This window comes from Oncorhynchus masou, chromosome 22 (genome assembly GCF_036934945.1).
Source record: "Oncorhynchus masou masou isolate Uvic2021 chromosome 22, UVic_Omas_1.1, whole genome shotgun sequence".
NCBI lineage: Eukaryota > Metazoa > Chordata > Actinopteri > Salmoniformes > Salmonidae > Oncorhynchus > Oncorhynchus masou.
In genome coordinates, this window is record NC_088233.1 from 55,357,934 (window position 1) to 55,383,953 (window position 26,020).

The following is a 26,020-nucleotide window of genomic DNA, read 5'->3' on the forward strand; positions in this document are numbered from 1 at the left end:
TTATACATACAAATGTTTACATTTTGATCAATAATAAACTTAGAACCTACAGTAAACCTGCACCGCTCTGATTCAGAGGGATTGGGTTAAATGTGGAAGAAACATTTCAGTTGAATGCATTCAAATGTACAACTGACTAGGTATCCCCCTTTCCCTTTCTAACCAAAGAAGTCATAAAAATTGTTTATTCATAGTTGCAGTTTCCTAGTATAGCCACAAGAGGCCATCCCACCCTCACTTATCATGCAAAAAATAACTATGATAAGAAATAGCACTTGAATCAACCAAAAAGTCAACCCACTTTGGCTAATAGTATTCTGGCGTCAATGGACTGCCATCCCTAATTTATTCTACACATTGTATTTCATTAAACACTTTTGTGATTAGGTGTAAATTTGGTCCAAATAAGCATTCAGAAACATTCTGTGTTAAAATGTAGTTACCGTTTTAAGAAATTCCTCTCTGTATACAATCTTTGAAGGCACATACAACCACATACATAAAAGTCACTGATGCACAGCATTAAGGTTAACAATATTCTAAAATGCCCTGCATTAAACGAATGTCACCATAATGCAAGGGTTAGAGCTATGCGGGATCCTACCCTAAACCCTAAACTAGGGGCATCAATCTCATTCCATGGAGAGTCTAAGTGTCTGCTTGTTTTTGTTTTTTCCTTTCAATTAAGCTGTAGACACCCAGGTGAGGGGAGTTCCTTACTAATTAGTTACCATAATTAATCAATAAAGTACAATGGAGGAAAGAAAACCCTCAGACACTCGGCACTTGTGGAATGAATTTGACACGTGCCCTAAACCTTAATCACTACCCTTATCCTAACCTTAACCATGAACAGAAACCTTACAAAACCCTAACCTTTTGAAATGTCCACTTCAATGGGATAGGGACGTCCCAAGTACCCCTGTTTGCATTGACCACAATGCAAGCGACACTCGGAAGAATTTAGTAAATCGGTTGCCGGTAGTGACGTTGTTCCACTTCCAGAGAGGACTTCTGCATTGTTTTGATTCTGAGATCCCAATCGCCAGCAAATTTCTGGATTTTTAACCAAAAAGAATAAGTTACAGGTTAGTGTACTCCATTGTGAACAAATTATTAAATAAAGTGAAAAACACAGACCTGTTTCACTATTGTCGGAAAAACCAAAACCATTTTAACCAGCTAAGTAGCGAGCTAGCTAAGATGCATGCTAGCTAACGTTAAAATAGAATTAGGACATGTAACGTTATATCTTCCCAGAAGGAACTTCAGCTGTGGTAAGTCAGATAAGATAAAGATATATAACTAGTAAAGTATAGTTACCTAGCTACCTGCCTTGCAGGCCAGAGACTAGTCAGCTAGCTAGTGCTTGGCAAGCTATTAAACATATTGTCTAGTCAGACCATTACCACGGACCTCTAACGTTCAGCCTGCTGCACAGACCCTATGGACGATCTAGTCTCGACCAGTGGTTACAATAAACTCAGTCCTGCTTTAAACGTACTCTTGAAACTTGTAATAGTGAAATGCACAAGGTGCAATTTCAAAATTGGGTAGTGAATGTTAGTCATTGCATACCTTATAACTTGTCAGAAATGTCCAGATCAACTAGCCCATGTCAGCCAATAGATATTATTGTACATTTTGTCACTCAAATATCACATGAATGCACACTAGACTTTGCAAAATGTATAGAATTGCATGAAAAGTTGCTTTAATGGTGAAAACAATGTTGCGCCCCATGGCAAAAGGTGTGGAATTGCAGGAAATAAGTTTTAAACCTGCAAACAGTTTGGGAACTGCCTGGTTAAATTGTGTTTAGGAGCATTTTTTAAATCTCTAAATGGTTCAACTAGTGAGAAAAATGTGATTATTTACAATATCTGTGGTTTTGCTTCATTTACTGTCGTCCTAAATGAAGATATGACAATGTATATTATTCTACTTACGATGATGTGGACGGTATATTACTATAACACAAGCTGATGCTTGAACACATCAAATTGGGAGGAATTACACATCCTTTTTTACCTTAGATTGGTGATGTTAGTAAACAAGTTTGTAGTCAACATGATGACAAGATCAATTGCTTAAAGGGACATTTCATTTTTTTGCATTTTAGACCTAATTTTCCACTTACTTTCAGTGTTGATGCAGCATCCAGACAGTTGATTTGGTCAGACTTCCTTTCCTGAGATTTCTTTGGCTGGCTTAGTTGCTTGCATATGGTGGTAGTGGCCAGACTCACCCAAAAAAATGTGCTTCAAAACATCCCACGAGAAACTCTACAGCCAACTCATGTCTTTGTGGGCTATACCCACATCAATATCAAAATACTTGATTGTTTCCACTATTACGAGCATAAATGTGTATAACTCCCGACTTTATAGTTCCTGTTTTGCTCTTGTCTTACAACTCATTTCTACATCACTACTACATCCGCGCACTGTTAGTCTCGCTTGGCCACACCTCCAAATTCCACGAGCCTGGTTTTGAGGTTGACGCAGGGCAGACACGGCTTTCAAGAGCTACACCACCCAAAATGATTAAATCAAAGCATATCTAAGTCAGACAGCGGCGAGCCTGAAGAGGATGCATACTTTGCAGAACCATAATTTATATGAGCCAGAATATGCTGACGAAGAGCCTTGAAGCCAGACAGCACTGGGGGAAATGGCAACAGGTGATCTGGCAGACCAGCAACAGCACCCAGAAAGAGAGACGTTGACACAAAGACACTTATGGTGTCGGGAACAGCACAAGTCTGTGTGACAGATCATACAGATTTCCCAGCCCGTATCAACCCAGGAGTCATTGAAAGGTTGTTCCTAAAATCAACTGGGGAAACAGGGACCACATGCAGCAGGACCAAAAAGGCAGCTGTCCATATAGTAAGTTAACATTTTAAATTGAAGTTATCAATAATGTACAGTATAGAGATACATTTCAATACATTATGTGCCCTATAATGATCCCATATTGATCTTTCCCCATTCCATAGTCAATATTGTGATGGAATGCGCACTCGAGGGAGAAGCCTGGAAAAGGAAATGGACGAGTAAAGCTGTCCTGCGTCGCTGAGGCAATCTGTAGAAAGTATCCTTCACCTTCAGGAGTTGGATTTAAGCAGTCTGAGGACACACATCTGGTTCTCTGAACCACTTGATTCTCAAGAATGTATAAAGACTGAACACGTAATGATACCAAGTTTTATTACACATCTTTGGCTATAACCATGTAAGTATAAGGTGTATAACTGCCTATGAGTATGTGAACAACAGTTACTTGTTCTTCAACATGTTCCCAAATAAAGCTTGTTTTTATGACACAAACATGTTCCCAAATAAAGACAACACTGCAATTATGTGTTGTAGACAATCAATTTGTAATGAAGGAAATACAAGTAAACACTCATACATACAACTAATAGAAAAATACACTTTTGAATAAGTAAATGAACATATAAACATGTTATACACTACTACTTTAGCAATCCATCTACCTAAGTACCTTCTTCGGCATCTAGGCTATCCGTATCCTTATCCCTATTATAGCTAGTGAAATGCAGCTAGTTTGCCTTGTTCATATTTCTGTATGTATAGCCGTCGCTCCGTTGACAAGCGAGAGATGACATCTACTCCGGAGTGTCAGACTTGTTGCTCACGTGAGCGGAACAACATACTTCAGCTGAAGTAGCTAGTCCGTTTTCTTCAAAATCATAATTGCGAATGTTTGCAGAAAGAAACAAATTGCATTTTTCGACAGGCCCCCCAAAAACATAAAAGACAATAGAATTTTATGTGGAGACGTTTTGAACCGTGTTTTTGGGTGAGTCTGGGCTCTACCACTATATGGCTCGTGCAAGCAACGAAGCCAGCCCAAGAAATCTCAGGAATGGATCTTTCCAAAACAACTGTCTGCAGGACTTAGAACGCAGGAATCAATTTCTTTCTCAAATGGAACGGATAATTCGGGCGGTTTCTCTATGAAGGTCGCTGGCCACACACCAATACATGGATTTGAAAGTCAAACTATCACAAACTGGCTTCAGAAAGTATTCACATCCCTTGACATTTTCCACATTTTGTTGTTACAGCCAGAATAAAAATTAAAAAAGTTAGTGGAATTGTTTTAGACATTTTTACAAATTAATAAAAAATTAAATGCTGAAATTTCTTGAGTCCATAAGTATTCAACCCCTTTGTTATGGCAAGCCTAAATAAGTTCAGGAGTCAAAATGTGCTTAACTCCTCTGTACCCCACACAGAAAATTCTGTAAGGTCCCTCAGTCGAGCAGTGAATTTCAACCACAAAGACGAGGGAGGTTTTCCAATGCCTCGCAAAGAAGGACACCTGTCGGTAGATGGGAAATAAATAAATATAAGCAGACATTGAATATCCTGTTGAGCATGGTGAAGTTATTAATTACACTTTGGATGGTGTATCAATACACCCAGTCACTGCAAAGATACAGGCATCCTTCCTAACTCAGTCGACGGAGAGGAAGGAAACCGCTCAAGGAATTCACCATGAACCCAATAGTGACTTTCAAACATTTAGAGTTTAATGGCTGTGATAGAAAAAACTGAGGATGGATCAACAACATTGTAGTTACTCCACAACACTAACCTAATTGACCGAGTGAAAAGGAAGCCTGTAAAGAATAAAACTATTCCAAAACATGCTTCCTGTTTGCAACAAGGCACGTAAAGTAAAATGGCAAAAAATGTGGCAAAGCAATACATTTCTCTGTTTTGAATATAGTGTTTATGTTTGGAGCAAATCCAATCCAACACATTACTGACTACCACTCTCCATATGTTGAAGCATAGTGGTGGCTGCATCATGTTATGGGTATGCTTGTAATCATTAAGGACTGGGTCATGTTTCAGGATAAAACAATGTATGGAATGTAGCTAAGCACAGGCAAAATCCTAGATGAAAACCAATCTGCTTTCCTCCAGAAACTGGGAGATTAATTCACCTTTGAGCAGGACAATAACCGAAAACACGAGGCCAAATATACACTGGAGGTGCTTACCAAGAAGTCAGTGAATGTTCCTGAGTGGCTGAGTTACCGTTTTGACTTAACAAATCATCTTAAATCTAAAGCAAGACTTGAAAATGGTTGTCTAACAATGATCAACAACCAAGTTTGACCGAGCTTGAAGAATTTTGAAAAATATAACGAGCAAATGTTGCACAATCCAATTGTGGAAAGGTCTTAGACTCACCCAGAAAGACTCACAGCTGTAATCGCTGCCAAAGGTGCTTCTACAAAGTATTGACTCAGGTGTGTGAATAATTATGTTATTTGAGATTTTCTGTATTTAATTTTCAATCAACTTGCACAAAAAAATCTAGACATGTTTTCACTTTGTCGTCATGGGGCATTGTGTGTAAACGGGTAGGAAAAAAACATATTTAATCCATTTTGAATTCTGGCTGTAAAAACAAAATGTGGAAGTAGGAGTAGGAATACTTTCTGAATGCACTGTAAATAGCAGCCAACTGTTGTCACTGTTGATATCCTATGGCGGGTTGTGATTCGTTGAAGTTAACTAAGAGAAAAAGTTGTTTGTTCCATTTTCCGTGAAGGTAACCTCCCGAAATCAACATCAACCATTACAAAATAAATACTGAACAAAAACATAAATGCAACATCAATTTCAAAGATTTTGAGTTACGGTTCATGTAAGGAAATCAGTCAATTGAAATGAATACATTAGGCCCTAATCTATGGGTTTCACATGACTGGGAATACAGATATGCATCCTTCAAAAAAAAAAAGATATGGGAGTTGATCAGAAAACCAGTCAGTATCTGTGTGACCACCATTTGCCTCATTCAGCACTGTCATAGTTGATCAGACTGTTGATTGTGACCTGTGGAATGTTGTCCCACTCCTCTTCAATTGTTGTGCGAAGTTGCTGGATATTGGCGGGAACTGGAACACGCTGTCATACACGTAGATCCAGAGCATCCCAAACATGCTCAATGGGTGACATGTCTGGTGACTATGCAGGCCAATCGAAGAACTGGGACATTTTCAGCTTCCAGGAATTGTGTACAGATCCTTGTCACATGGGGCTGTGTCTTATCATGCTGAAACATTAAGTGATTGCAGCAGATGAATTGTGCATTCAAGTTGCCATCGATAAAATGCAATTGTGGCCATAGCCTGCCATTGACATCAGCAAACCGCTCGCCCACATGATGCCATACACGTGGTTTGCGGTTGTGAGGCCGGTTGGACATACTGGCAAATTCTCTAAAACAAAGTTGGGAGATGGCTTATGGTAGAGAAATTAACATTCAATTATCTGGCAACAACTCAGGTGGACATTCCTGCAGTCAGCATGTCAATTGCATGCTCCCTCAACTTGAGACATCTGGCATTGTGTTGTGTGAGAACTGCACATTTTAGTGGCTTTTTATTGTCTCAAGCACAAGGTGCACCTGTGTAATGATCATGCTGCTTAATCAGCTACCCTGATATGCCACACATACAGGTGAATGGATAATCTTGGCAAAGGGGAAATGCTCACTTACAGGGATGCAAACATTTGTGCTCAGAATTTGAGAGAAATAAGCTTTTTGTTCATAAGTACAATTTCTGTGATCTTTTATTTCAGCTCATGAAACATGGGCCCAACACTTTACATGTTGCGTTTTATATTTTTGTTCAGTGTACATTCAAGGACAAGCACATTTTTACATTGTTGGGCGAAATGCTTTAAAACTCTGGCCCTGGGAACCCAAAGGGGTGCACATTCTCTCTCCCCCGACCTCCACCCAACCCCAATGAAAGGATTGATGGGTGCCGAGGGCACCAAGACCTAGAAGCACAACTCAGAGGTATACGGACAGGTATGGTAACAGATTTTATTAGCAGGATCAAGCCATCCACACACAATGGATGCCAAACCTGAACAATCTAAAATAAAATATATTGTAAGCCTTGTTCACCAGGAAGGTTATAGCCAGATGAGTTGTCTCCGATTGCTTACTTTTATTCCGGTAAAACATTTTCAACAGCGCATAGATAAAAAATAACCAAGCAAATGACATAGGTTGTCACTCAACTAAGAAAGCCTAATATCAATCAAGCCATTTTAGCATTTGACTGCTGAAGGTGCCACACAGATGTGCAAGATCCGGCTGCCTACCTTGTGTTGGTCAGCATGTGAAGCTGGTCAGCATGTGAAGCTGGGCACAGTGCTCAGTTTGACCAGGCTACTGATATTGACTGGGGTTGTTCAGAATGCAAAATTACTTGTAGATCAATGACTGTCAACACAGTTACATTTTTTTTTTTTGAGGTGAGATAAGGGAGGTAAAGGCAAAAAAAAAAGGCCATGGTGGCAAAGTAAATACAATATAGCAAGTAAAACACTGGAATGGTAGATTTGCAGTGGAAGAATGTGCAAAGTAGAAATAAAAATAATGGGATGCAAAGGAGCAAAATAAATAAAATAAATACAGTAGGGAAAGGCTATGTACAGGTGCAGTAATCTGTGAGCTGCTCGTGCTTAAAGCTAGTGGGGGAGATAAGTGTTTCCAGTTTCAGAGATTTTTGTAGTTCGTTCCAGTCATTGGCAGCAGAGAACTGGAAGGAGAGGTGGCCAAAGAAAGGATTGGTTTTGGGGGTGACCAGAGCGATATACCTGCTGGAGTGCATGCTACAGGTGGGTGATGCTATGGTGACCAGCGAGCTGAGATATGGGGGGACTTTACCTAGCAGGGTCTTGTAGATGACATGGAGCCCGTGGGTTTGGCGACAAGTATGAAGCGAGGGCCAGCCAATGAGAGCATACAGGTCGCAATGGTGGGTAGTATATGGGGCTTTGGTGACAAAACGGATTGCACTGTGATAGACTGCATCCAATTTGTTGAGTAGGGTATTGGAGGCTATTTTGTAAATGACATCGCTGAAGTCGAGGATTGGTAGAATGGTCAGTTTTACAAGGGTATGTTTGGCAGCATGAGTGAAGGATGCTTTGTTGCGAAATAGGAAGCCAATTGTAGATTTAACTTTGGATTGGAGATGTTTCATGTGGGTCTGGAAGGAGAGTTTACAATCTAACCAGACACCTAGGTATTTGTAGTTGTCCACGTATTCTAAGTCAGAGCCGTCCAGAGTAGTGATGTTGGACAGGCGGGCAGGTACATGCAGCGATCGGTTGAAGAGCATGCATTTAGTTTTACTTGAATTTAAGAGCAATTGGGGGCCACGGAAGGAGAGTTGTATGGCATTGAAGCTTGCATGGAGGGTTGTTAAAACAGTGTCCAAAGAAGGGCCAGAAGTATACAGAATGGTGTCGTCTGCATAGAGGTGGATCAGAGACTCACCGGCAGCAAGAGCGACATCATTGATGTATACAGAGAAGAGAGTCGGTCCAAGAATTGAACCCTGTGGCACCCCCATAGAGACTGCCAGAGGTCCGGACAGCAGACCCTCCGATTTGACACACTGAACTCTATCCGAGAAGTAGTTGGTGAACCAGGCGAGGCAATCATTTGAGAAACCAAGGCTGTCGAGTCTGCCGATGAGGATATGGTGATTGACAGAGTCGAAAGCCTTGGCCAGATCAATGAATACGGCTGCAGAGTAATGTTTCATATTGATGGCGGTTAAGATATCGTTTAGGACCTTGAGCGTGGCTGAGGTGCACCCATGACCAGCTCTGAAACCAGATTGCATAGCAGAGAAGGTATGGTGAGATTCGAAATGGTCGGTAATCTGTTTGTTGACCTGGCTTTCGAAGACCTTAGAAAGGCAGGGTAGGATAGATATAGGTCTGTAGCAGTTTGGGTCAAGAGTGTCCTCCCCTTTGAAGAGGGCGATGACCGCAGCTGCTTTCCAACCTTTGGGAATCTCAGATGACACGAAAGAGAGGTTGAACAGGCTAGTAATAGGGGTGGCAACAATTTCGGCAGATAATTTTAGAAAGAAAGGGTCCAAATTGTGCAGCTCTTTCAGAACATCAGCTGACTGGATTTGGGAGAAGGAGAAATGGGGAAGGCTTGGGCGAGTTGCTGTGGGGGGTGCAGTGCTGTTGACTGGGGTAGGGGTAGCCAGGTGGAAAGCATGGCCAGCCGTAGAAAAATGCTTATTGAAATTCTCAATTATAGTGGATTTATCAGTGGTGACAGTGTTTCCTATCTTCAGTGCAGTGGGCAGCTGGGAGGAGGTGTTCTTATTCTCCATGGACTTTACAGTGTCCCAGAACTTTTTTGAGTTAGTGTTGCAGGAAGCAAATTTCTGCTTGAAAAAGCTAGCCTTGGCTTTTCGAACTGCCTGTGTATAATGGTTTCTAGCTTCCCTGAACAGCTGCATATTACGGGGGCTGTTCGATGCTAATGCAGAACGCCATAGGATGTTTTTGTGTTGGTTAAGGGCAGTCAGGTCTGGGGAGAACCAAGGGCTATATCTGTTCCTGGTTCTAAATTTCTTGAATGGGGCATGCTTATTTAAGATGGTTAGGAAGGCATTTAAAAAAAAAAACAGGCATCCTCTACTGACGGGATGAGATCAATATCCTTCCAGGATACCCCAGGCCAGGTCGATTAGAAAGGCCTGCTCGCTGAAGTGTTTCAGGGAGCATTTGACAGTGATGAGTGGAGGTCATTTGACCGCTGACCATTACGGATGCAGGCAATGAGGCAGTGATCGCTGAGATCTTGGTTGAAGACAGCAGAGGTGTATTTAAGGGCAAGGATGATATCTATGAGGGTGCTTGTGTTTAAGGCTTTGGGGAGGTACCTGGTAGGTTCATTGATAATTTGTGTGAGATTGAGGGCATCAAGCTTAGATTGTAGGATGGCTGGGGTGTTAAGCATGTTCCAGTTTAGGTCGCCTTGCAGCACGAGCTCTGAAGATAGATGGGGGGCAATCAGTTCACATATGGTGTCCAGAGCACAGCTGGGGCAGAGGGTGTTCTATAGTAGGCGGCAACGGTGAGAGACTTGTTTTTAGAGAGGTGGATTTTTAAAAGTTCAAATTGTTTGGGTACAGACCTGGATAGTAGGACAGAACTCTGCAGGCTATCTTTGCAGTAGATTGCAGCAGTTCTATCTTGTCTGAAAATATTGTAGTTTGGGATGAAAATTTCTGAATTTTTGGTGGTCTTCCTAAGCCAGGATTCAGACACAGCTAGAACATCCGGGTTGGCAGAGTGTGCTAAAGCAGTGAGGAGGCTTCTAATGTTAACATTTAATTAGGAGGTTTCTAATGTTAACATGCATGAAACCAAGGCTATTACGGTTACAGAAGTCATCAAAAGAGAGCGCCTAGGGAGTAGGAGTGGAGCTAGGCACTGCAGGGCCTGGATTCACCTCTACATCGCCAGAGGAACAGAGGAGGAGTAGGATAAGGGTACGGCTAAAAGCAATAAGAATTGGTCGTCTAGAACGTCTGGAACAGTGTAAAAGGGGGTTTCTGGGGGCGATAAAATAGCTTCAAGGTATAATGTACAGACAAAGGTATGGTAGGATGTGAATACAGTGGAGGTAAACCTAGGTATTGAGTGATGAGAGAGATATTGTCTCTAGAAACATAATTAAAACCAGGAGATGTCATTGCATGTGTGGGTGGTGGAACTAATAGGTTGGATAAGGTATAGTGAGCAGGACTAGAGGCTCTACAGTGAAATAAGCCAATAAACACTAACCAGAACAGCAATGGACAAGGCATATTGACATTAAAGAGAGACTTGCTTCGTCGAGTGATCAAAAGGGTCCAGTGAGTAGTGAGGTTGGTTGGGGTCACGGCGATTCAGACAGCTAGCCGTGCCATCGGTAGCAAGCTAGCATAGGATGGAGGTCTGTTTTTAGCCACCTCGTGCGTTTCCGTCGGTAGGATTAGTGGGGTTCCGTGTGGTAGAGGGGATCAATCCAATTCGCAAAAAAAACAATAGATATAGTTATAGAGGTTATAGAGATATAGTTATATAGATTATAAAAAATTATAATAATAATAAATTGTCCGATTAGGTCTATTCAGATAGCAGCCGATAATCAGCTAACGATTAGCGGACCGCAGATGGGCATTCAGGTAACGTCGCGACGGAGGAGCCAGCCGGATAACTCCCTCGGGCAGATAACGTCGGTAGTCCAGTTGTGAACGCCCGGTGGGGCTCCACGTTGGCAGTAAAACGGGTCAGGATAGGTGATTGTAGCCCAGGAGTGACTGATGGAACTCTTCAGCTGGCTAGCTCCGGAATAATTGATGTTTGCTCCGGAATCGACGTAAGCCGATAGTCACACGGATAGCAGCTGCGAGATCCAGGTATAAATGTCCAGAGTTAGCGGTTGAAATCCGGGGCCATGATGAGAAAAATAGGTCCGGCATGTTCCGGTCCGAGCCGCGCCGTACAAAACTGGCGATAGATTTTTGAGCTCAAGGATAGCTGATGACCACAAACCGTGGTGAGCTGAATACTAACGATTAGCCAGTAAAGACGCTAACTAGCTTCTGGATTAGCTTCTGGCTAGCTTCTGGTTAGCTTCTATGGAGGATTACAGATTTGAGGTAAATAATACTTTCTTTTTTTTAATATAAATTGGTGAGGCGGGTTGCAGGAGAGTATTTTGAAGATGAGTTTATGGAAAATAATTTTAAAAAAATATAAAAATGTATGCGAAGAAAGTTGTAAATATACGGGACACGACAAGACGAGGACAAAAGACGTCTGACTGCTATGCCATCTTGGAGATGTGATGCTTAGTTCCACACTGAAGGAGAGAACACATCAGTTGTCACAAAATATTAGGTATTTCTGGAAGTTAGAAATAAAGTAATATGAGCAAATCTAATTTTTGAATCAGCGATTCGTATTGTTTGAATTGATTTTCTGACCGACGCATGCTACATTTGGATCGGTTTGGAGTCCGCGGACCGATGCAGTCACATCTTAAACATTTGAATCGGGAACCGATGCGAATTGGTGAATCATTACATTCCTACGTTTATCCCAATTTGTGTTTAATGGTCTAGGCTGAAGTGGTTATCTAATGCACTCATTTCTTTTTGTAGAACAGTCCAAACGATTGGAGTGAGAGTCAAGTGTTAAACGATATGGGCATGACATCACGGCATTCAGCATCCAGACAGCAAACATGGCATAGCAAACGTTGACACTGACTCAACTGGGTCTCAATGTCAGTGTTTCACTATCAAAGAGCAAAGGAGGGAATCGTCACCTCTATTTCCAGTTTCACCAACTTCCTGTTATAGGCTACAGCCTGAGGCAAAATAATGAACATTCTTCTGTGAGAGCTCATTCGTGTGGAGCAATGATTCTCCACCATATTGCTTTTACCTGTCTTATATAGGAACATACAAGTAAAATCACCTTGATGAAGGAAGGATGCATTGAAAAACATTTGAATTCTACTGCAAAAATAAAGAAAACACCAACATAAAGTGTCATGAAAGTTAATTGGGCTCCTGAGTGGCGTAGTGGTCTAAGATGCTGCATCTCAGTGCAAGAGGCGTCACTGTAGTCTCTGGTTCAAATCCATGCTGCATCACATCGGCCGTGATTGGGAGTCCCATACGGCGGCGCACAATTGGCCCAGCGTCGTCCGGGTTTGGCCGGGGTTAGGCTGTCATTGTAAATAAGAATTTGTTCTTAACTGACATGCCTGGTTAAATAAAGGTTATATTTTTAAAATAGCTACAATGAACCTTGGCATAGATTCTACAAGTGTCTGGAGCTCTATTGGAGGGATGTGACACCAATATTCTAGAATAAATTCCATCATTTGGTGTTTTGTTGATGGTGGTTGAAATGGCTGTCACAGGCACTGTTCCAGAATTTCCCATGTGTTCAATTGGGTTGAGATCTGGTGACCGAGACACTCACACCCTTTAAACCCCCTAGGCTCCTTTGAAACCCCTCTTTCATTGCGATGTGTAATGGAAACGGTACATATGGAATACGTTTTTATCTGTTTGGTGGGTGGATTTTTCTTTTGTCAAACTTCCTTAAATGTGACAAATTATGATGGAAACTGTTTTTTGAATAAATTATGATTGCTGAATAATTTCAAGGTACGCGGGGGGCAAAATCTATTTTTTCAACTATAAATGTTTTCTTTGCAGGACAAGGATTGTCCTGACTTCCAAGAATGCCTGAATTGCTTCACTTTGCTTTTGTGGTTGGCTGGCTGGCAAGTTTCACCACAATTATTTCAGATCTACAGGAGTGTAAGTTTCACAAAGGCACAGACGGTGGCGATACGTTGGAACATGATAATTATTAGAATAGGACAGATATAGTTAATTATTGCATTCTATCCATACTGGCTACCTGAGACATGTGGGAACACAGGTTGTCGCCAACTGTACTCTATACCATCTACTGCATCTTGCCATCTTGATGTACTGTATCACTAGCCACTTTAAACAATGCCACTTCATATAATGTTTTCATATCCTACATTACTCATCTCATATGTATATACTGTGCTCTATACCATCTACTGCATCTTGCCTATGCCATTTGGGCATCATTCATTCATATATTTTTATGTACGTATTCGTATTCATTCCCTTACACTTGTGTGTATAAGGTAGTTGTTGTGAAATTGTTAGATTACTCGTTGGTTATTACTGCATTGTCGGAACTAGAAGCACAAGCATTTCGCTACACCTTGCATTAACACCTGCTAACCATGTGTATGTGACAAATAAATTTGATTTGGATTTTAATAATGTGCAATTTGTCTAAATGGGTAATCAAAACACTTCAACCACTACATTTTTATTCTACACTAGGTTTTAGAGACAAGTGTTTATTTTTTAGGTCTGACGTCATTACGTCCAGCTGTTTTTATGGACACAATAGTTAAATCGAAACGCACTCTTGCAGGGAAATGCTGCATCTATTTTCTATGCAAACTTTTCTAAATGTCGACACAAAATGACTGGACAAGTTAATGGACGGTAGCAAAAATAATGGGTAACTGGGCATTTTTTATAGATGACCCGAAGCATGGTGCTTAATTGCTTAATTAACTCAGAAACCACACCTGTGTGTAAGCACCTGCAGTTACCTGTATGTGTGTACTGTGATTTCCCCTGCAGTAGAGGGCACTAATGCTTCATTCCACTTTCCTCTGGGTAGAGTTTTCTTTCTTGACACACATTCTTGGTCTGTCTGGAGTTCCTTTGTAAACCAGACCAATAAGGGTAATTTAAACTGCAGCAATCAAGTAATTGTTTCATGCTTTTGCTTTCACTGTGTTTCTCCTAGGATTGTGTTCAGTAGCAATGGCAACAGTAGTGTTATGTTTGTAGATTTTTTTTCTGTCTTTTTTTTTTAAAGGACATTCTACTCCAAAATAAATTCAATTATGCTGACACCACCTGAAATAACTGATGTGCACCACAGAGCAAGCGCAAGAGGTGGCTCTGCTCGTGGCTCTCATTGCGCTTCTGCTCACTTTTTGAAGGTCGTTTTGGGAGTCATTGATAGGATATTTGAATTACAGGAAAGTCTGCAAGATTATACTTTTTTTTGTCGCAGAAATGTTTACACTGTTATAAGATGCTGTATGCACAATAGGAACTAATGTTGTTTGTTTCCACAGTGGGCTCGTTTCCTGGAGGCTGAGGCGATGGAAGAGCAGACAGGCTCACCTGGTAACACAGACAACAGCAGCCAGAGAAATGAAGAGGAGGTGAGACCATGTCATTTAAATAACCATTACACACTCAGGGCTGGTTTCCCGGACTCAGATTAAAAGCCTGGACTGTAAAACATTCAATGTGTGTTAGAGAAGGGCTGGAACAAAAGCCACCACCACTTGCCTAGAGTTAGCTTGCCTGGAATCCAAACTGTTTCAACAGAGGATACACGTTTTGGATTCCAGAGCAAGCACCATTTAGGATAAGCGCGAACTTTAGCTGTGTTTGTTTTGCCACATCTCCCACCCCCTCTCCGCAGAAGCCCAGGCGCAGCAGCTGGACCAAGGGTCGTAAAAGGAAGAAGCCAGTGAAGGACAGCAACGCCCCCAAGGCACCGCTGACGGGCTATGTGCGCTTCATGAACGACCGGCGTGAGCAGCTGAGGGCCGAGCGGCCTGACGTGCCCTTCCCAGAGATCACCAGGATGCTGGGCAATGAGTGGAGCAAGCTGCCGCCGGAAGACAAGCAGGTTAGCCATGCAGCGACACTGGCCTGAAAGTGTTAAACCCCTAAGGTCTATGTCCGTGCCCCCACTGAATTCTAATTAGCATAATCAAAAAGTCACAATTAAAATTTGTCGGTTTCAGCTAGAGATACTGTTTCAGTTTGTTTGCACTGGATGTGTCTCAATCCACCGCATCCGCCTATGTCGCACAAAGTGACTGAGCGAGAGCAGTGTTTGTCAGACCATGAGACATCTTGAAAATCGGGATTCTCATAAAATCGTCAGTAAGTGTCCAAAGGGTTTGGTCTACAATATGACCTATCTGTGGAAAGGTGAGACTCTCACAAACACATAAATGTTGTTTATCTCTCGGACCCCCACAGGCCTCACAAGACTCATCTGAAAGTCTCCGGGACCAAAACAATGAATGGAAGTATAGATGGAGACTGTTTAGTTCCGAAAATAAGGGGTTAAATACATGTATGAAAAAATATACATTTGGAGGGGGGTGGTGAAACTATCTGTTGTTCCATGAAGTGAATCTGTTATTCAATGAGTTTGTATGGGCTAATAGTAGTAAGGCCAAATAAACCTTTATCAAAATATTTTTTATATAAACTCAGCAAAAAAAAGAAACGTCTTTCAAAGATAATTTGTAAAAATCCAAATAACTTCACAGATCTTCATTGTAAAGGGTTTAAACACCGTTTCCCATGCTTGTTCAATGAACCATAAACAATTAATGAACATGCAACGGTCATTAAGACACTAACAGCTTACAGACGGTAGGCAATTAAGGTCACAGTTATGAAAATTTAGGACACTAAAGAGGGCCATCTACTGACTCTAAAAAACACCAAAAGAAAGATGCCCAGGGTCCCTGCTCATCTGCGTGAACCAGCCTTACACGGAACCCAAACCGGCTGTGTGCGTGCGCCATCGTGCACACATTTATTTTGTACCCCTACACAAACGCGATCATGACACGCAGGTTAAAATATCAAAACAAACTCTGAACCAATGACATTCATTTGGGGTCAGGTCGAAAAGCATTAAACATGTATGGCAATTTAGCTAGTTAGCTTGCACTTGCTAGCTAATTTGTCTTATTTAGCTAGCTTGCTGTTGCCGGCTAATTTGTCCTGGGATATAAACATTGAGTTGTTATTTTACCTGAAATGCACTAGGTCCTCTACTCGACAATTAATCCACACATAAAACGGCCAACCGAATCATTTCTAGTCATCTCTCCTCCTTCCAGGCTTTTTCATCTTTGAACTTATATGGTGATCGGCATCTACACTTTCACAGTATTACCACGACGACCGGCAAAACATTTAGTCTTTCAATCACCCACGTGGGTATAACCAATGAGGAGATGGTACGTGGGTACCTGCTTCTATAAACCAATGAGGAGATGGGAGAGGCAGGACTTTCAGCGTGATCTGCTTCAGAAATAGAAAGGAGTTATATTTTAGCCCATGGCAATGCAGACGCTCGTTGGCACGCGCGAGCAGTGTGGGTGAAATAATTGAATAACATGGATTTCAAAATGTATTTTCCGACGCTCGCGCACGCGACGTGTCCGTACTAAGACGCCTAAGACAGCGCTACAGGGAGACGGAATGGATAGCTGATCGTCCTCGCAGTGGCAGACCACGTGTAACAACACCTGCACAGGATCGGTACATCACACATGTTGGACAGGTACAGGATGGCAACAACAGCTGCCTGAGTTACACCAGGAATGCACAATCCCTCCATCAGTGCTCAGACTGTCCGCGGCTGAGAGAGGCTGTACTGAGGGCTTGTAGGCCTATTGTAAGGCAGGTCCTCACCAGAGATCACCGGCAACAACGTTGCCTATGAGCAGAAACCCACCGTCGCTGTACCAGACAGGACTGGCAAAAAGTGCTCTTTACTGACGAGTCGCGGTTTTGTCTCACCAGAGGTGATGGTGAGATTCGTGTTTATCATCTAAGGAATAAGCGTTACATCGAGGCCTGTACTCTGGAGTGGGATCGATTTGGAGGTGGAGGGTCCGTCATCGTCTGGGGCGGTGTGTCACAGCACCATCGGACTGATCTTGTTGTCATTGCAGGTAATCTCAATGCTGTGTGTTAGAGGGAAGACATCCTCCTCCCTCATGTGGTACCCTTCCTGCAGGCTCATCCTGACATGACCCTCCAGCATGATAATGCCACCAGCCATACTCCTCGTTCTGTGCGTGATTTCCTGCAAGACAGGAATATCAGTGTTCTGCCATGGCCAGCGAAGAGCCTGGATCTCAATCCCATTGAGCACGTCTGGGACCTGTTGGATCGGAGGGTGAGGGCTTGGGCCATTCCCCCCCCAGAAATGTCCGGGAACTTGCATGTGCCTTGGTGGAAGAGTGGGGTAACATCTCACAGCAAGAACTGGCAAATCCGGTGCAGTCCATGAGGAGGAGCTGCACTGCAGTACTTAATGCAGCTGGTGGCCACACCAGATACTGACTGTTACTTTTGATATTTACCCCCCCTTTGTTCAGGGATACATTATTCCCATTTCTCTTCAGCGCATGTCTGTGGAACTTTTTTTCAGTTTGTCTCAGTTGTTGAATCTTGTTAAGTTTGCTGAAAATAAACGCAGTTGACGTTTCTTTTTTTGCAGAGTTTTTATATATATATATAATATACTTCGAGGGGTCTTCAAATTTGAAATGAAATAGCAAAATGATCCTTGTATGACCTTAAGCAGCCTTAAATGAATCATTCAAGAGAATACTTTTTGCTCATTATTGTGGATTGTTACTCCAAATACATTCTGTTGGTTTTGATAGATGCCAGGAACATTGATCTATTGTAAGGAAATATCCACCAGGACAGATTTTCCTCTACTACAACAATCCGGTCAGATATATCCTGTTGATTGTATTTTTTGGGTGACTGATATTTTTGCATTTTGAAGGGGGATTGCTCATTTTTGTTTTTTGATTGACTTTGGGATTATTTTTGGATTGGATTCTGGACTTCCATATTGACATTGAAAATTGTGTTGGGATTCTATTTGGGATTTGGACCTTTATTTTGTGCCTATTTGTAGGAAAGTTAATTGTTTATTTGGATAGAAACTCATTTGATGAGAATATATGCTTATTTTGCTCACTTGATATAATTTTGTCTGTCTGTCTTGCTTTGGTTGCTCTCATATGAACACATTATTTCTTTGAACTTTAATAATGTAGAATGGTTTTAGATCCAAGCCGATTGTTACACAGTTGATGGATAGTGTCACAATCGCTTTAACTGGAGGAAACTGGTATTCCTCTCATTGTGCCCACTCTATGGAGTCCAAGTCGCTCCAACATTTTACCACCCTCTGTCACCCCCCCCCCCCCATATGCTTATTTGCAGCACAGCAATTCGGCTACAGCTGTCAATATTAATTTGAATTTTGAATCAATCAAAAAGGTTTTAAGCGGCTATGATTGATATCCTGTTTCTCTCTCCCTCTTCTCTGTGTGCAGCGCTACCTGGACGAGGCAGAGAGGGACAAGGAGCGCTACATGCGTGACCTGGAGAAGTACCAGAAGACGGAGGCCTACAAGCACTTCACCCGGAAGGTGCAGGAGAAACAGAAGGTCAAGAGGCATCGGGGAGGTAAAACACCACCGAAAGAGTTGCGTCATGTTCATTAGGGCAGGCAACGGTTGATCCTATAACGCTCCTCTCAAGGGCTGCATCCCAGTCTTCCTTTTCTTTATAACCACTGATCAGAAAAAAGGCCTGTGCACCTTTGAAACTTGACAACGTTTGCCCCCACAGGCTCAGATGGGTTTGAAACATATTTCTCCCTACAGATCAGCTGTGTTGAAGGAAAAGCCTTTCAGCCTTATACATGTGCTTTCTGTTCAATATGATACATTGGCAAGCTGCTCTTTTGTTATGCCTTCAAATAAGACAGATGACGAAAAGCATCCCATTGGAAACACTGGAGGTGTACAATACAACCTCGTTATCAGATATATTTATTTGATGGGATGGCTCCCATTACTAGTTTAACACGGCTCTTTGACTCATCCTCAATTAGTACAAGATGTAGCAAAGGCACGCTGCGCAGAGGAAGTATGAATCATCTCCTGTCCCTTTTTTTATGTATATTTTTTTCTCACAGATGGCGGGCACCAGGTAGCCAACGAATCTCTTCACGAGGTGAGTTGACCCTACCACACCCAATCCCTCCTATACGCTTAAGAAAACAAAGAGCTAAAAGTGCTCGTTTTGAAGAAAATCCAAATGGGTCCAGTCGATTGGCTTGAGGGCTGGAAACAGCAAGGTTCTTGCACTAGTCAAACCAGGGAATGGTTAATATGATGATGGAAATGGTCCCGTGTGGCTCAGTTGGTAGAGCGTGGAGCTTGCAACGCCAGGGTTGTGGGTGTCTGCAAAATGACTAACAGGGAAATGGTCCCGTAGGGCTCAGTTGGTAGAGCGTGGAGCTTGCAACGCCAGGGTTGTGGGTGTCTGCAAAATGACTAACATGGAAATGGTCCCGTAGGGCTCAGTTGGTAGAGCGTGGAGCTTGCCACGCCAGGGTTGTAGGTGTCTGCTAAATGACTAACAGGGAAATGGTCCCGTAGGGCTCAGTTGGTAGAGCGTGGAGCTTGCAACGCCAGGGTTGTGGGTGTCTGCTAAATGACTAACAGGGAAATGGTCCCGTGTGGCTCAGTTGGTAGAGCGTGGAGCTTGCAACGCCAGGGTTGTAGGTGTCTGCTAAATGACTAACAGGGAAATGGTCCCGTGTGGCTCAGTTGGTAGAGCGTGGAGCTTGCAACGCCAGGGTTGTAGGTGTCTGCTAAATGACTAACAGGGAAATGGTCCCGTGTGGCTCAGTTGGTAGAGCGTGGAGCTTGCAATGCCAGGGTTGTAGGTGTCTGCTAAATGACTAACAGAGAAATGGTCTCGTGTGGCTCAGTTGGTAGAGCGTGGAGCTTGCAACGCCAGGGTTGTGGGTGTCTGCAAAATGACTAACAGGGAAATGGTCCCATGTGGCTCAGTTGGTAGAGCGTGGAGCTTGCAACGCCAGGGTTGTAGGTGTCTGCTAAATGACTAACAGGGAAATGGTCCCGTGTGGCTCAGTTGGTAGAGCGTGGAGCTTGCAACGCCAGGGTTGTAGGTGTCTGCTAAATTACTAACAGGGAAATGGTCCCGTGTGGCTCAGTTGTTAGAGCGTGGAGCTTGCAACGCCAGGGTTGTGGGTGTCTGCTAAATGACTAACAGGGAAATGGTCCCGTGTGGCTCAGTTGGTAGAGCGTGGAGCTTGCAACGCCAGGGTTGTAGGTGTCTGCTAAATGACTAACAGGGAAATGGTCCCGTGTGGCTCAGTTGGTAGAGCGAGTAGCTTGCCACGCCAGGGTTGTAGGTGTCTGCTAAATGACTAACATGGAAATGGTCCCGTGTGGCTCAGTTGGTAGAGCGTGGAGTTTGCAACGCCAGGGTTGTAGGTGTCTGCTAAATGACTAACATGGAAATGGTCCCGTGTGGCTCAGTTGGTAGAGCGTGGAGTAGCTTGCAACGCCAGGGTTGTATGTGTCTGCTAAATGACTAACATGGAAATGCTCCCGTGTGGCTCAGTTGGTAGAGCGTGGAGCTTGCAACGCCAAGGTTGTAGGTGTCTGCTAAATGACTAACAGGGAAATGGTCCCGTGTGGCTCAGTTGGTAGAGCGAGTAGCTTGCCACGCCAGGGTTGTAGGTGTCTGCTAAATGACTAACATGGAAATGGTCCCGTGTGGCTCAGTTGGTAGAGCGTGGAGTTTGCCACGCCAGGGTTGTAGGTGTCTGCTAAATGACTAACATGGAAATGCTCCCGTGTGGCTCAGTTGGTAGAGCGAGTAGCTTGCAACGCCAGGGTTGTATGTGTCTGCTAAATGACTAACATGGAAATGCTCCCGTGTGGCTCAGTTGGTAGAGCGTGGAGCTTGCAACGCCAAGGTTGTAGGTGTCTGCTAAATGACTAACATGGAAATGCTCCCGTGTGGCTCAGTTGGTAGAGCGAGAAGCTTGCAACGCCAGGGTTGTAGGTGTCTGCTAAATGACTAACATGGAAATGCTCCCGTGTGGCTCAGTTGGTAGAGCGAGTAGCTTGCAACGCCAGGGTTGTAGGTGTCTGCTAAATGACTAACATGGAAATGGTCCCGTGTGGCTCAGTTGGTAGAGCGAGAAGCTTGCCACGCCAGGGTTGTAGGTGTCTGCTAAATGACTAACATGGAAATGCAGCTTGAAAAGGTCTGTTCTGTAGTAATCGCTCCATTAGCATAAATCATAATGCTGCAGTCACAATTGATCACATCAGGAACAACTTAATGATTTGATGCATGTTGGGCATTCTTATAAGGGCCTTGGCACAATATCCTCACCTAAGTACCCCAACTTCTCAAGGGTCTGGCCCCCTCTCGCTTCACATTAAGCGCTTACTGGAGCGGCACTAAAGCCAGATTAAACCCGCTTTGACACTCATTTATGTAGGGCTGCAAGCACATGGCTTCTGGCGAGTGTGTAATTCATTTTTATGGAGTTAAGCACTGTAATTGAAGGGTATGGCCTTTTCAAACACCAAGGTAACTTCTTAGCTGGAATTAGCCGTTCTGAAACGACACCAGCATTTCTTCCAGATTAGCATACTCTCTAGGTGGGGCGTAAAGGCTTGTGAAGCAACATCCAGCACTGTAGGGTACAAACACAAGACAATGTTTTCAATTCATACTTATTGCTCTTATTTTAGCACTACATCTTATTCCCACTTTTTAAAGAAAATTCCACTCCTAATGCATTGTAGTATGTGGTTGTTTAACTCCATAGTGTAATTAAATGACTAAAATGTTGTAACTAAGCGTCCCCTTTTTCCAGAGTTTCAATGCGCTCTAGTGAGTGGCCAATCTCCACCTGCTGCCATCCCACTGCCCATACAAGATGAATGAGCACAGCCCAACACTCATTAGTCCACATCACAACATCAAAGATCACTTTTACTACAAGGGACCACTGTGCCAGTCTAGCAATAGACACTAGTGTTCAGTCCAATGAGAAATTATTGTGGTTCAGGGAAATTAGTTTAGGGAAATGATTGGTGGCAACAGTGTTTAAACTGTTAGATTTTTACATCTTTTTTTATTTAGCAGGCTTCTTATCCAGAGGAACTTACGTTGCAGCCACCAAATGTTGGTGCGATGTATATGGTTGAACAGAGCTTCAAACCATTTCCTCCCCCTTTCAAACGTGTTCACTCAGTTTTACAAGCATCTCTCTCTCACCCACTCACTAATGTTTTTCTCCACCCCATCAGAAGGACACAGAAGGCAAGGAAAGGTCTGTGTTCGACATTCCCATCTTTACAGAGGAGTTCTCAACCACAGCAAAGGTACACAGCATTTTTGCTTTGCAATGTTTGTTTTACTCCATTAACTTCCTTCGCAATACTAAATTGCTGTTGACTAGAGCACCCGTACTCATCCCCAAAATCTGCCCTGCTTTAGGTAACAACACAATAGCAATTGAAAATACAGAGGATTCAGTTTAATTATTGTTACTATTTACCCTCCCTGCTACCTCACATCACATACCTTAACACCCGTTTCCTCCTGACCAAGGCTTTTGTCTGTCTTCGCCCACAGCACGGGAGGCGGAGATGCGTCAGCTGCGCAAGACCAACATGGAGTATGAGGAACGCAACGCGGCACTGCAGAAGCACGTGGAGAGCATGCGCGGCGCCGTGGAGCGCCTAGATGGCGACGTGAGGCAGGAGAGGGGACGCAACGGGCTGCTCCAGCAGCACCTGGAGACCCTGCGCCAGGCCCTGACCAGCAGCTTCTCCTCTGTGGCCCTTCCTGGTGAGACAGAGACACACATACTCATCAACTGTATTGCATTCATGTGTGTCTATTTTGCATTGGCCCGGGGTGCTCCCAACTGTCCCCATCACACATGCTTCAGTACCTCAGCTCAAGGTCTTATGTGATCACTTCAGGGAAACAGCGGAAATCTCTTGTTCATTACCATCACCCCTCACTTCAACGGTTACTTAAACCGCAGAGGCCCCGTTTGAAAACTTCTGCCTCCTGTCACCTTTTTGAGAACTAATTTTCTGTGATTATGCAAGTCTTCCTTGTTGATAAATTATTCAATATTTTAGAGGGATTATAACCAGGAGCCTGATTTGACATTTCCTCCTGTGTGAAATTGCATAGATAATCTTCAGAGGGAAACACAAGTAAAAGCTCCTTGTTTTTATTCTTGTGCGTTTTGTAACCATGGGTCAGCCCTTAGGCACTGAACAGACTGAAACATGGAGGGACTACCTGAATGCTCGTATTCCATTTCAAAATGTTTTGCTACGATGTACCGTAGTTAAATAGGCCTGTATACATTCCCATGCTCAAGCTACCCTCTCGCCTGCAGGTAGTGGGGAGACCCCCACCCTGGACACCATCGACTCCTACATGAAAAAGCTCCATGGTATCATCCTGAGTAACCCGCAGGAGCACGACAACCTCATCGGCACCGTAAGAGAGGTGGTCAACCGGCTGGACAGGTAACTACCAAACTTAAAAAAAAAAAATTCTATATATATTTTTCTTCGAATTGCATGGTGAAATTATGTTTTCACAAAGAAGTTTACCTAACACTCTTTCCTATTGTTTTGAAATAACTGTATAAATCCTAGTTAATTCCTTTTTCATACACACTACATGACCATGAGTATGTGGACACCTGCTCTTCGAACATCTCATTCCAAAATCATGGGTATTAATATGGAGTAGGTCCCCCTTTTGTTGATATTATGGCCTCCACTCTCTGGGAATGCTTTCCACTAGATGTTGGAACATTGCTGCAGGAATTTTCCACAAGTATTAGTGAGGTTGGGCACTGATGTTGGGCAAATAGGCATGGCTTGCAGTCAGCGTTCTTTTTCATCCCAAAGGTGTTCGATGGGGTTGAGGTCAGGGCTCTGTGCAGGCCAGTTAAGTTCTTCCACACCGATCTCAACAAACCATTTCTGTATGGACCTTGCTTTGTGCACGGGGGCATTGTCATGCTGAAACAGAAAAGGGCCTTACCCAAACTGTTGCCACAAAGTTGGAAGCACAGAATCGTCTAGAATGTCATTGTATGCTGTAGCATTAGGATTTCCCTTCACTGGAACTAAGCCTGAACCATGAAAAACAACCCCAGACCATTATTCCTCCTCCGCCAAACTTTACAGTTTACACTATGCATTCATGCAGGTAGCGTTCTCCTGGCATCTGCCAAACCTATATTCGTCCGATCGAATGCAATGGTGACGCGTGATTCATCACTCCAGAGAAAGCTTTTACACTGTTCCAGAGTCCAATGGAGGCGAGCTTTACAACACTCCAGCCGACGCTTGGCATTGCGCATGGTGATCTTAAGCTTGTGCTTATTTCACGAACAGTTGTGAACATTTCACGAACAGTTGATGTGCTGACGTTTGGAACTTGGCAGTGAGTGTTGCAACCGAGAACAGACGATTTGTACACGCTTCAGCACTCTGCGGTCCCGTCCTGTGAGCTTGTTACCTACCACTTTGCGGCTGAGCCATAGACGTTTCCACAGCACTTACAGTTGACCGGGGAAGCTGTAGCAGGACAGAAATCTGATGAACTGACTTGTTAAAAAGGTGGCATACTATGATGGTGCCATGTTGAAAGTCACTGGGTTCTTCAGTAAGGCCATTCTACTGCCAATGTTTGTCTATGGAGATTGAATGGCTATGTGCTCAATTTTATACATCTGTCAGCAATGTCTGTGGATGAAATAGCCGAATACACTAATTTACAGAGGTGACCACATACCTTTGTATATATATAATGTACCTTCATCATGGGATATTCTCTTTGATCCTAAGCTTAGGATTTCCCCCAACATTGCCTGCAGTGAAACCAGACTGAGCTAGCCGCAATTGAACCATAGTCCTAGGTTAATGACAGCCTAGGGCAAGGAAACCCATTTAAAAACTTAATATCTTTTGTGATTATTTTCTCTTTTGTAGGTAATTGGACTCAGCTGGACTATTTGACTGTTGTGGCCACAGGGATTGTGAGAATCCAAACCTTCTCCTACCACTTCATTGTCTGGTCCAGTTTAGGATTGCCACTGAGACGTTGATTTTAAAACACCTTTTATTAACTTTAGTGAAGTGAAAATGTGTTGGAAATATTTGCTTTTGTTTTTTTATCTGTTGACACTACCAGTGTAGTTAATCGTTTTATAGAAAATGCCGTCCTGGAGATGTCAGTTCAAAAATGACTTTGTACTGTAAGATTCCAAACTTCATGTGTCATTCAAGCCCCATTCCAAACATAAATAACTTCTGACACTGTCAACGTAATGATGTGCATATAGAAGTATTTGGTTGACATTTGAATTCACTTATGCCTGTATGTGTACTGTTCTTTTTATTTGTCAAATATTTTTTAATGTCAAGATTTGAGTCTCTTCAAACGTTAGCTGATTTGAGAAATGTCACATTGTGTTTGTGTTGCATCACACATAAGCAGGGGTGGTTTGTATTCTATAGCAAAAGCTTTTGTTTAAAAAATTCTGTGCCAGTCCAAATTTCTTTTGATAGTTGTGGGAAAAGTACTCGTTTGTCTTCAATAAAATGCATTTACAGAACAGTGTTTAATTAACATATTTTCACTGTATAGATAAATCCACATTACCCAGGTAAAAACATGTTTAAATTGGTCTTCCACTAACACAAGCTTACATACACTTTAAGTCAGAAGTGGGGGGGATATATTTTATTTTTTATCCAGTCAGATTAACACTCCAAACAGCTTACCCGACCGCTCAGAGGCGTCCGCATGGTCCTAAAGCAC

At 42.9% G+C, this 26,020-nt stretch overlaps 1 protein-coding gene across 1 annotated transcript; it reads left to right on the plus strand.

The window, feature by feature from the left end:
- The first annotated feature begins 986 nt into the window (after positions 1-986).
- Positions 987-23,713, plus strand: hmg20a (high mobility group 20A). The gene is given in 9 exon segments (XM_064930595.1): positions 987-1,088; positions 14,599-14,688; positions 14,955-15,164; positions 18,649-18,781; positions 19,296-19,333; positions 22,465-22,522; positions 22,525-22,539; positions 22,793-23,008; positions 23,577-23,713. Coding segments are annotated over 8 exon segments (870 nt in total). The 5' UTR covers positions 987-1,088; positions 14,599-14,625.
- Positions 23,714-26,020: the final 2,307 nt, after the last annotated feature.